The sequence below is a fragment of the Pipistrellus kuhlii genome, unplaced genomic scaffold (genome assembly GCF_014108245.1).
Source record: "Pipistrellus kuhlii isolate mPipKuh1 unplaced genomic scaffold, mPipKuh1.p scaffold_m20_p_20, whole genome shotgun sequence".
In the NCBI taxonomy this organism is placed as follows: Eukaryota; Metazoa; Chordata; class Mammalia; order Chiroptera; family Vespertilionidae; genus Pipistrellus; species Pipistrellus kuhlii.
Genome location: NW_023425516.1, coordinates 12536550 through 12548788, shown reverse-complemented (window position 1 = coordinate 12548788; position 12239 = coordinate 12536550). Strand labels below are relative to the sequence as shown.

The window sequence follows — 12239 nt, the reverse complement described above, 5'->3', positions numbered from 1 at the left end:
AAAATTTGCAAACTACACAGCCAAGGCGGCTCTCCCAGCCCACCAGCGGCGCGGCCAGGACGCCTGCGGTGGCTCCCGGCTCCACACGCAGGCGCTGGGGCAGGGCCGTGGCGGTGGAAGCCACTGTGCACGGGTGGAGGAGACAACGTCACGCGTGTGCCCGTGCGTGGAGGCCCCTCCTGAGTCGCACGGACAGAGAGCTGGCGGCTGGGACGGCCACGAGAGGCTGACGGCCACGGTTCCCCACGCCTCTCTCCTGTGGATTTCACCCCGCCCCCCACGGCAGCATCGCCACCTGCAGGGCTGCGGTGCCCAGTGCTGCCCAGGGGTCAGCTATGAGGATCCCCACCTGCCGCCCTCACAGCCCCTCCTGGAAGCGCAGCAGCAGCAGCAGCAGCAGCAGCAGCAGCAGCAGCGGGGCAGAGGCCTGCGGCTCACCGCTCTCCACGGCCATGAGAAGGCGGTGACGTGTCAGGGGGACCCACCCGGGGAGCGCGCTGTCCCCGCGCTGGGTGTCCTCAGGGACAGGAGTCCCGTCGGGCGTTCCCGGTGGCCATGGCCCCCTCCCGCCGTGTTCCTGAGGTGCATACCACAGGCCGGTGGAGCCACAGGCCCCTCAGGGCCCCGTGGGCGCCCCCGAACCTGCCCCCGCGCCCTGCTGCCAACGCTTTGGAGAGAAGGCCCTGCAGGGCGAGGGGAGGGAGGGCAGTGGCCACGCACGGGGACACCTGGCCGGCCTCAGGCACAGGGAGGGGGGAGTGCGGTTAGTCTGCTTCCCAGTCCTGGCTGGCTGAGCTGGGCTGGCCTGGGGGGGGGGCTCATTATTATTTAAAGGCCTAAAAATATTGCCGGCCGTAAATCAGCCCCTGCTTCAAGGCCGCGGGCCCTGCCCCACGTGCGGGAGGAAGGAGCGGGTCTGTGCACCACCTGTGTCTGACGACAGAGGCCGGAGCTCCTGGTGGCGCCCCGGAGGGCACCTCGGGGAGGCAGGTGAGCAGCCTGGCATCGCGCGCGTCCTCGAGGCCGCAGGATCCCGATGCGGGTGACCCAGGACTCTGGCCGCCACCCCGGCCCTGGCCGGACCTGTCCTGGGCCGGGCCCCTCCGGGAAGGAGCCCTGGCCACCAGTGGCTCTCGCAGCGCATGACCTCAGGTGCCAGGAATGCGCGCGCGGCGCGGCCGCCATCTGGTTCCCATTACCCACGCTCGGCTGCGGGAAGCCTCATCTGCGTCTCCGCGCCCAGCGCCCGCCCGGGAGAGATTGATTTGGGCTCATTAGAGACTGCAGCAGCAGGCCGAAAGGTGAGGTGCATCTGTGCCCGCGTGGCTTGTGGGCCAGTGGGCAGCCACATCACAGTGCCCACCTTAGGGCCGGGCACAGCGTACCCAGGGCCCTGGGGCAAGGACGCCCGTGGATGATGAGGGCCTGGGGGCCCCCGGATGCCTCCTCCTCAGAGGCCTGAGCTGCACGGCCCGAAAGCCTCCGGTCCCAACTAGCTTTGAAGACGGTGCCCAGTTGTCCCTGGGGGAGGTGGCGTGCTCAGCGGGAGGAGCCCTCCCCAGCTGAGCGAGGCCCCGGCCCAGGCACCGCCACCACGCCAGCTACAGCCGTCCTGCAGAGCCTGCTCGCCGTCTGCTAGAACTTTCCAATTCATTAATAATGCCCTCTGCTTTAACTTTTCAATTCATCGGTACGGTAAAAGTTCATCTCTGGACTGCAACGTGCCCCATAAATTTAAGTCTTAAGTTCCAGCAGCTGTTTCTCGAGGGAGCCAGGAGAGACCAGGCAGGTCGGAGCCAGGAGGGCCCATTCCCGGGACCCGGGACCCGGGGGCACTGCAGCCTGGGCAGGGGCCTCAGAGAAGCTGCCTGAGTCTTGGGCTCTTGGAGAAGTCAGGCCGACGAAGTTCAAGGCGCAGTGGGGTGGAGCACGGGACTCCACAGTGAGTGGGTCTCTACGAGGCTCGGGGAGCCAGAGGGGAGGGAGTGAGGGAGCACCCTGCTGCCCATGGAGGGGGGAGGACTCAGGCCTCAGCAAGGCTGACTCCACTGCTGAGGACCCAGCACATGGAGATGTAGCACTGGAGTGGCTCTGCTCCCTTCTAAAGATGGCCGCCACCGCTATGACCTTCACTCCCACCCCCGGCGGGTCCACAGGGGCCCTCCTCCAGGATGAAGGCACTCGAAGCTCAGCCCCCGCTGCCTGGCCTGGACCCACTGGGAGGCCTGTCTGACCCCCTTCCTTCAGGGCCTTGTGGCTCCCTGGGGTGACAGAAGGATGGAGGGATGCTTGGACATTAGGAAGAGTGATGCCAAAGAAGCATGAACATGTGCCCTGTCCCCAAACATGACATGTGACCCCCTCCTTCTCCGGTCGTGCTGGGCTCTGACCGCTGCTCCTCCTGACCCACAGAGCTCAAGGCAGACCCTCAGGTCCCACCTGCAGAGTCCGGGCAGCCTCACACCTGGGCAGCTGGCATGGCCCTACCCTGCTGCCGCCACCCCCTGCTCTGGCTCTAACCTTGGTTCTCCAGAAAGACTGTTCTTGTTGGGATGCCAGCGGCCCCTCAGCTGTAACGTGGGGGGCACCTCCCAGTCTCACTCTGCCTGACCTCAGTGTCTATCCTCAGGCCTTTACGTCACTGCTCTCCTGGACACCCTCTCCTGTCCTGGCTGTCCTTGCTCTGTTCCTCTGGGGGTGATCTGGTGACCATGTCACACCCTCAGGTTACAGCCAGAGTGTGGTGATGCCTGCTGGATGCCACAGTGTGTTCTGATTTTCACCTGAGGCCCATCCCCCCTCCATCCCATGTGCCTGAGGGTGCCCCTTCCCTTGCTGTGGGGGTCCGGTCTGGGCGAGCATGTGGCAGGCTTGGCAGGCTGCTGGGCAAGGCTCCCCACCTGGAAAGGGACGCCGAGAGATGCCTCTTCTCTGCCCGCTCATCTCTGGTGGGAAGCCCGGACCATAGCCTTGCAGGGACAGCCTCGGACCTGCTCTCCAGCATTCCAGTGGTGAAGGCCCAGTGAGGCCAAGGGCTGGGCTGCTGCTGCCACTGCCTCCAGACCTGGGTCACAGAGCTGCCCTTCTGAGAAGCTTCTACTTGCTGGCTACGGTCAAGTCCAAGATGCCCTGGCTGATGGGGCTCCTCGCTCACCCCCAGAAGCCGGTGTGCACCCAGGTGACCCTCTGGGGGCCAGTAGGTACAGGACACACCCGGCACGTCTCCTCCCCCATGACCTGTAGCTCCTGGGACCTGCACCAGAGTGAGGCCTGGGGAGGAGGACTCCCGCCCCCAAACACCACCCCTCCATCCCTCCATCCCTCCATCCCTCCATCCCAAACAGGGCTGAGCAAGCAGGGTAGACCACCCCGTGCGGAGCGCCGGGCACGGCCCAGAGGTGGCTCCCAGGTGCTCTGCGAGGCGGGCTGGCTGGAAAAGTCCACTGGGATGTTGTGAGGGCTCCCGGGACATTAGGGGGTTGGCTTTCAGCAACTCCCCTCTCCACCCCGAGGCCTCACAGCCCTTCCCCGCTGCCCGTGAGGCGCGGCCTCCCTGGGGCTGGCTTGCAGACCGCCACCCGGGCGTGACTCCGTGGATTTCTCCACATCGGGCTGTTTTTGTTTTTTTGATTAATCAGTTCCTTGCTGACCGAATTCCTCTGAGTTTTTGCAAATGGGCTGGCGTCCTTACTCCTGGACTCTACATGCCTTTTCTCTAGATGGACAAGACGTGACTGCTATTAACCCAGGGTCCGAGGGAAACCCAAACCATGTGAACGGTTCACGGACGCCCAGGCCCCCTTCTTCCTGCGCCGGCCCCACAGACAGGCCCGCCTGCACCCCGCCTCGGAGTGATTAATTAGCCGGCGATCTGCAACAACTCCTCTTCATGCCTAAATATTGTTTCAGCCTATCAGACTGTTAGTGCAGAGCAGGATAAATGGCACCCAGGGTCTGGCGCACTGACCTGCAGGGCCTGCTGCTCATCCAGGCTCCAGACAGCCAGCGCCTTCTCCGCGGAGCCTGAGACGCCCCGGGCCTTCTGGGAGTCAAAGTCAAGGCCCATGACGGGCTCCGTGTGGCAGGCGATCCGGCTGCACACCTTCCGCTCGGAGACATCCCACAGGGCCACCGATCCGTCCTCATAGCCGGCCAGGAGGCGCGGGCGGGGGCTGGAGTCAGTCTGCGGGGAACAGAGCGGCGGTCAGCTCCCGAGGGGTCCCAGTGCGTTCTGGGGACCGGGGGCTCTGGAAACGGGCTGTTTCCCCTGCTGCCCTGGGGGCAGCCCCGCTGAGGAGCTGCTTCCCAGGGTCCTCCCCCGGCAGTGACAGTGCGGAGGCTCCACACCCCCTCCCCCCGTGGATGATGCCATTGGTACAGGACCTGTGCGGGCTGGGGTTGGGGCACCCCGGGGACCGGGACGGGAGGGCACGGAGCTTAGCACGCCCCCACCTAACACTGCAGTGCCGCTGCTTGCCAGCCCGGGTCCTGCCAGGATCACAGGGTCCTTCCCGCGGGCCTGAGACTCCCCACCGCCCGTTGGCGGGGCCGGTCACCTGTCTACAACCACCAGCCAGAGAAAATCGCGAGCTCTTTGTCAATGAAAAATGGACTTTCTGGGCTTTGTCAACGTCGCTGCGGAAGCGCGCCCCCCCTCCCCGTCCCGGGGCTGGGTGAGCCGCCTCGGCGCTGAGCTATTGTGATAAATGAGGGCACAGGTCAGAGGGCCCGCGCCCTGGGCAGACGCCTCGTTCATCTCACCTCTGTGTCGACTCCAGAGAGCACGGCAGGCCTCCGAGTCACCCTGGCACCGAGAGTGGCAGCACCAGGCGCGGTGCCCGGTCCCCAGACACTACCAACAGGAAGTGCCTCCAGGACAGGTGCCCAGGTTGCTTCCGGGACTCCTGTGTCCCATGCTTTATCTCTTCACTTGTCTCAGCAGTCCCCCCCGAATGGCCTGGAGATGGCCCCACTGGAGTGTGAGAAATCACTGAGCACATCCCCTCCAGCTCTGACCCGGCCTGGCCTTCAGCCCCGATGGTGATCGGTGAGAAAGGGGGGCTGGTCAGCAAGACTGCCTCCTGGGCCACCTGTGCCTCTGGGTTCCGAACAGCTCAACCAGTTCAGGACTACAGACGACGGACAGGGCAGCCAGAGCAGCGCCTCACCCAGCAGCTGCCAAGGGGGCCACATGCTGAGCTCCAGCCTCTACTCCCCACCTGACTGCAGGCCACTCCAGCTACTTCCCCAGCATGCAGGGTCCCGTGGGTCCCCCCAGGGACAGACTGCGGGTGGGACAGTGCTCCAGTGGCCACACCCACAGCGCCAGCTGACCTCCATGGAGTGAGGGCCTGAAGTGACTGTGAGGACCCCAGCAGGCAGGCAGGCCCTGTCCACGGCACCCCAAGGTCCTGTGGGGAGCCCCCGGCTCGGGTGGGGCCCATTGCTCTGAAGGGGGTGTGAGTAACTCTGCATGAGGCTTGACTCTGATTCTGACATTTTATGTGATAATCACCGTGACAACGCAGGTCAGCCTCCTTGAGGGATAAAACGAGACTGACTGCATCTGAAAACTTCAGGAAAAAAAATGCCACTTCAGGCCTAATAAACTGGAGTCTGAGCCTCCGTGTTTGGAGAGGAAAAAAAAGGGACATTTAAGATTAACAGAGAGTTTGCTTTTGTGTTGGATCCATATCAACTAACAAAAACGTGATTTGTCCTTCTGTCAACTATATTAATTACCTTAACAAGTTTGTACATCCCGTTTCTACACATTTTTCTGCTGGAATTTTTACACGATTACGCAATGACAGCACTTCCAGGGAGTGGAGTGTGAGCGGATGTGGCCCCTGCCGCCCTGCCCGGGGCTGTGAGCGCCACGCCACGCCCGCCCCCAGCACCACGGCCTCGGGGTATTCCCACCAAGCGTCTGCCGAGAACCTGCTGGCGCCAGGAGCTGTGTCACCCAGACGAGCGGGCCTCGGAGCCTCCCTCACCTCCTCGCCCGGGATCCGGACTTCCAGCTGGAAAGTCACTGGTTAAGGAACTCCAGGAGGAAACCAGCGGCTAGAAAGGCCAGGGAATCTTCCTGGTCCTGAGAGCGGCCAATGGCTCGGCCTGTCCCCCTGAATCCCATCGGCCATGCAATCCTCCCCACGCGGCCTGAGCCCATCGGTCTGCCTCTCAGGAAGAGTTCCAACAGGCACTGAGGCGCCCGGCAGGAACCGCCAGCTCCCGATCCTGGACGGGCACGGGGCGGCCCTCCGAAGGTCCCGGTGGACTGCAAAGAGCTGAGAAACGGCCTGAGCAGCGCTCCCGAGATGGACACTGCTCAGGCACCTGCTTCCCACGCTCTCTGCCACGGCCGAGACGCCTCCAGGATGCCTTCTAAGCGAACACGCCACCCATTTGCTTTGCTGTGCCAAACACAGTGACCCAAGGCATGGGCACGCTTACGGGGAGCCAGTGTTGACCTCTGACCTTTGGGGGGCTGTGCATCAAGGAAAGTCAGGGCCTCCGGTGAAGGTGGGCGGGTCCAGGAGAGGGGAACGGGGTGGGGAGAGGAAAGGGGAATCCTTCCTGGGAGGCGGCCAGCTCAGCTGACCCAGCTGTGCCCCCTCCCTGCATTGGCAGGGGGTGCCCCCTTCCCGCCGCCGGGCCTGCAGGGGACAGCAGAAGCCCTGTGGCAGTGGGCAGGAGCATCCCTCGAAGCACGGGGGCTGCGGGGATGGAGGCGGTGGTGGAAGCGGTGTGCGCAGGTCTCCCGAGGGGCTCACTGCCCTGTCGGTTTGACGACAAACCGAATCCTGGATGGGGCATGATTCACGGCCCGGCGGGCGTGGCTGGCAGGGCGTGGCTGGCGTGCACTGGGCCTTACCTGCCGCAGCTCCAGGCACATGGGCATGCCTGGCTTGGCATCTGCCTCTGGCTTCAGGGTGCACACTGACGTCTTGGATGGCATCTCCAGAATCTGAATCTGACAGTAAGAAAACAAGTTGATTTGGGCCGGCGCCAAGTCGAGTCTGTTCTATACAAACAAGAGACTTTTAAGGCGATTAGCTAAGACGGCTGCGGGTTTCTGTCTGCTCCCCTTCGGAGCCTGGGAGCCCAGCCTAATTAGGCCGCACAGGCTCGTGGGCTCGAGGGCTACGTACGCGCCTCGGGAGACGACGTGCGCGGCGTCATTCCCGGGCGGCCGCGAGTAGCGTTCTGCCCAGGGCAGCCTCCGGCCTCTCCCCAGTTGTTTCACCCGCTCTCCCGGCCTCTGCCTGCTTCCCTCTCCTGTTGCGGGTTCTACGGGAGTGACTCCGCTCTCTCAGTGGATCAAATGGAACAGACTGGCCCAGCGACCGCTTGGGGACCCTCTACCCCGCCTAGGAAATGACCACAATGTGCACCGGGGGAAGCTCTGTGTAAGGCCTGGCCCGGCGCCCGAGCCTTGCCCTGGCTGTCGTGCGGCATGTCACCTCGGCCGGCAGATGTGCGTCGCTGCCCCGCGCAGACAGCTCAGGCTCGGGCCTGTCCGCGGAGTTGGGCCGGGTTCGGTCCCCCTTGTCTGCAGGGGACAGCCGAAGTCAAAGGAGCAGGCTCAGAGCTGGAGACTGGCAATGGGCTCTCAGACATCTGCACCCCTCCGGCCTCAGCCCCCTCACCTGCCTGCAGGGCTCAGAAGAGGACCCCAGGAGAGGCAGGTCCACTGCTCCATATTTGGGGGTTCGGCCAGCCCTTAGCTCCCCATGCGCTGGTGAGAGCAGCTCCACCAACACCACAGCAACAATGGGCGGCCACTGTGGAGCCGCAGGCCACCCCTCGCCCACACGGAGGCATGCTCTGGTTTGCAGACAAGAGGTCTGAGTTCAAAGGAGTCGAGAATGCTGAGGGGACAGCTGGCCTATGGTCTGATGCCCAGAACTCAGAACCGCCAGCGGGGAGAACCAGGGTGAACTCGAGTTGTGCGAGTGTGGCGGAGCTCCCGCTGACACGCATAGGAGAAGGGCCCCAGAGTTAAGTCCCGGGTCTGAGTTCCAGTTCTGCCACATGTGTGTGTGCTGGTGGCCTGGTCCTCTCAGCTTCGAGGCCCTGCATGGCGCCCCAGGCCTGCCTCTGTGCTCGGGCGGCACGTCCACAAGCTGGGGCTGTGGGTGTGCTCTGGGCAGGGATCTCAACGGAAGCCTGCAAAGCGCCCCGGCCCCAGCACGGGCAGGAAGGGTGAGTCCAGGGGCCCCTGCCAGTGTGAACACGCACACAAACACACACACACTCACACACGCAGACAACGGCCCTCGCTGCCCACGAAGGAGACAGAAAAGAACAGAAGTGACGAGAACTGTGTCACGGTCATGAAATAAAGGTCGGCCAGAAAAAGAACCCTGGAGCAGCCCACATGCCCGAGGAGAAGTTCCAGAAAAATGAAAAGAAATATAAGAAAGATGAGGTAGCCGAAACCGGTTTGGCTCAGTGGATAGAGAGCATCAGCCTGCGGACTGAGGGCTCCCAGGTTCGATTCCGGTCAAGGGCATGTACAGTGGTGCCTCACACAACGAACTTAATTCGTTCCAGGGGCAAGTTTGTTATGCGAAAAGTTCGTTATGTGAAACGCATTTTCCCATAACAATACATGCTAAAAAAAATAATTCGTTCTGTAGCATAAAATATGCTAAGATGACATAAAAAAAGATAAATTTTTTTGTTATTATTTTTATTTAGATACATCATGATATAAAAAAAATATTGAGTTTAACTTAAAAGGACGACTGCCGTGATACGTGCGTGATTTAATTCGTAATGAAGAACGATTGCCGCGATACGTGCTTAAGTTAAGCGCAGTGACTAACGACTGCCTGCAGTGCCTGCGCGGAAGGATGCAATACATTGGCAGGGATCGTGGAAGCTCGGGCAAAGCGGTCGTGGAAGCCTGGGCGACTTCGTTGTGTGAAACGAAGTTCGTTGTATGAATCATGAAATGAAGTTCGTTGTGTGCAGCGTTCGCTGTGCGAGGCGTTCTTTATGCGAGGCACCACTGTATCTTGGTTGCGGGCACGTCCCCAGTGGGGAGTGTGCAGAGGCAGCTGATTGATGTTTCTAACTCTCTATCCCTCTCTCTTCCTCTCTGTTAAAAATCAATAAAAAAAAAAATAAATAAATAAAAATAAAAAGATGCTAAGTGGCTGGAGCGGGAGGAGAAGCCACAGGGAGAGGGATGTCGGAAGAAGCAGATGTCGCTGGACATGGTATGCACAGAGTCACACCTTGGATGGCCGGGCACACAGGCCCACAGTCAGTGGGGAATGGCCCATCCTGGTCTTTGGGCTCAGGCTCAGGAAGACCCATATGGGCTCGGGAGTCACCCAGCAAGTCTGCTTGGGTCAGGAGGGGAAGGAAGGGCTCGGGGGGGAACGTGGCAGCCCTGAGACTGAGCTGGGTGCCGTGGGAGGGAGCGTGGGGAAAGGAGAGCAAGGAGCCGTGGCCCCAGGACCAGCACAGCCCAGTGGCCTGTGCCCAGAGCCTCCTGCAGGCGCCGGAGTGCTTTCCATCTGGCACTCAACCGCAACTTTTGTTTCCAGAAGGAAAAATGTTGGTTTGAGCAAGCGTGGCCACCCAGACGGCCAAGGGGGGCAGGAGCACGTCCTCCCCCGGCACTGTCTGGGCACAGCCCAGCGATGCTTTTCCAGGGCCTCGTCCAGGCAGATTCCAGGTGGGAACATGGAAAAGAACCATTTTCCCAGGATGCGCGAGGTCCTAGGACTGGCTGCTCCTGAAAAACACAGATGCTGCCAGAGCTGGGAGCCAGTAGGTGGGATAAAAAAGCCTCAAGCAGAAGGCAGGAGTGGTCTTAGGGACCAGGCCTGGGAGAGGAGGGTGGGGGGTGGAGGGTGAGGGCAGGAGGAGGGATGAGAGCAGCCAGAAGTCCCAGGGTGGCCGAGGTGGAAGCCAGCACACAGCACCCGGCCCCGGTGGGAGCTGGCTCGGCCCTGGGCCGGCTGGCTCTGGGTGTGCAGGCAGGGGGAAGGCTGGCTGCCCGGCTCCTGCCCTCCCGAAGGAAACACACCTCTCTCCTTTCACATTAATAAAACCTTTAACAGGTTTTTGGCAAATTGGCAAGAAAAGTGCATGTAGCTCCTAATTGGTGATTTAAATGCCATCATGAACAAATAAATGCCTGTTCCTATCTCGTTATTTATGAACTGAACCTGCTTGCAGACAAACGGCTCCTCTTGGGCAGGGGGCCAAGCCTCCCGTGTGCACAGGCCGCAGGTCCCTGCCCAGCGCTGCCAGCGGGCAGACTCCCGGGGAGAACACGGGAGTGGGCGGCGGACAGGGGCTCCCGCTCCCTCCCCTGACCCGCTCCACCCAGGCGGGACCCCACCTCTCCTCCAGCCAATCCCCGCTCCTGGGTTTCCCCCCCATTTCCCTTCAGCTCCCTCACAGCCACACCCTCCTCCCCTCCCAGGCTTCCTGCTCTCTGCCCCACGTGCTGGGCGCTGCTTCCTGTGGGGGACTCTGCCTGCTCTGTCCCCCGGCTGTGGACACCACTGTGCAGTCCTTGCCACTGCCAACCACCGCTGGCCGCGCTGGCATGGGCACCATCTGACGGTGACCTCTAGGCTCTGTCACACCCACCCCACCCTCCAGCCCCATCCTCTGACACTCCCCTAATTGCCGGTGTCCCTCTACACTGCAGTCACCACCCAGTGCCAGCCCTGACCCCCCCAGACCCAACCCTACCCGAGGCCTCTCACACCAGGGTCCGGTCCAGGGTCCCGTACTGCCCCTCCCCTGCCGCCCTGGCTCCCAGATCCCACGGCAACTTCACCAAGGCCTTGGTCTGCTTTCCACCACCTCCTGCTGGTCTGCTGGGGACTTCCCCGCACACGTGCCTGTTCCGAAGTCCTCTGAGGACCTGTCTGGGTGGCCTCCCCAGTTCCCCTGAATGCCTCAGGCCTTGCCCCTCGTCCCTCTGCAGTGCGCTGGGTGCCTGGTCCTCCCAGAGTCACCCTGTGGGCCTCCTTCCTGACTGTCGCCACCAGGAACAGCTCCCAGGTGCCCAGAGGAAGGCCCATCCCGAGGCCCCTGGAGCTGCACCCAGCAGTCAGACCCAGACCTCCCACAGCTCACCGGGTCCTGTGGAGAGCAGCGCTCCTGCAGCCCAACGCTAAGGTTGCCCACGCCCATGCCCACGTAGGGAAAATGAGTCTCCGGCGACCCGTGAACAGGGCTGGGCAGGCTGGCGCTCACCTCGTCGCTGCCTCTCCCGGGTACAGCCAGCATCCAGCGCTGCTGACCCCGGGCCAGGATGGAGCCCCTGCAGAAGCCCACGCTCTCCAGGTCCACAGAGTCCACCACGGCGTTCCTGCCCTCCGCCAGGTCCCACAGGCACAGCTTCAGGTCTCGGCCCTGACTGCCAAAACCAAGGAGAGACCGGCCGTGAGCCTCCCAGGTGAGCCGTCTGCACGTCCCGCCTGGACAGATGCCGGCGTGCTGGGGCCGGCCTGAGGCGCAAGGCCGGCAGGGGCCCTGCCGAGGGGACCCCGGCTGCCGCCGCATCATCGGCTGGGGGGCCCTGGCGCCCACAGGAGTCTGTCCGGGCTGCTGATCACGCCTGAGCGTCGGGGGAACTGAGAATCGCGCGGCTCTCTGAAGGAGCGGGCTGACCCTGGGCTCTGCTGGGCTGTGAGGGAGCCGGACGTGGCAGTGACCTCCACACAAGGACGAGCCCGAGCCTAATGCAGGAGAGACGTGCTCACACACGGAGGGGCATCTGACTCACGGCCAAGACGGCAGCCAGGCCGTAAGCAAGGACCGGCCTGTTTTTAAGGAGCTTTTTATTCTGAATTTGTGTCGAACGCACAGGACAGTTGTGAGAACAGCGGGAAGGCCTCCCACGCCTCCTTTGCCCGCCACCTAATTGCTAACGCCGCTGCGTACACCCTGTTCTGGCCCGACGCCCATCACCCCAGATGATCCGCGCACGGGGACAGCCACACCCAGAGCTCCTTGGCCCAGGGGGGAGGGGGGGGGCACACCTCGCTGCACCGGGACCAGTGCAGCCTGGTGCTCCCAGGCAGCCCAGTGTGCTCGAACGTTCTATCCGTGGGTGCAGGATCCCCCGGAGGCCTGGCTGAGAGCCTTCCTCCATCATATCTGCAGCGGGTGGACAACTCAGACCTCCATCCACAGCAGGACAGAAGTCACCGGGGTGCACACATCCAGGCGACGCCCCCCCGGAGAAGCCCGCGCAG

At 62.7% G+C, this 12239-nt stretch overlaps 1 protein-coding gene across 1 annotated transcript in view; it reads right to left on the bottom strand.

Moving 5' to 3' along the window:
- GNB1L (G protein subunit beta 1 like) overlaps positions 1–12239 on the bottom strand; it is a 55145-nt gene that overhangs the window by 15823 nt on the left and 27083 nt on the right. Inside the window, exons 5-7 of the mRNA XM_036449151.2 lie at positions 11236–11398; positions 6878–6976; positions 3968–4183 (exon numbers count right to left, since the gene is read on the bottom strand). Of these exons, the coding sequence (XP_036305044.1) occupies positions 3968–4183; positions 6878–6976; positions 11236–11398 (478 nt within the window). The remainder of the gene's footprint in view (positions 1–3967; positions 4184–6877; positions 6977–11235; positions 11399–12239) is intronic.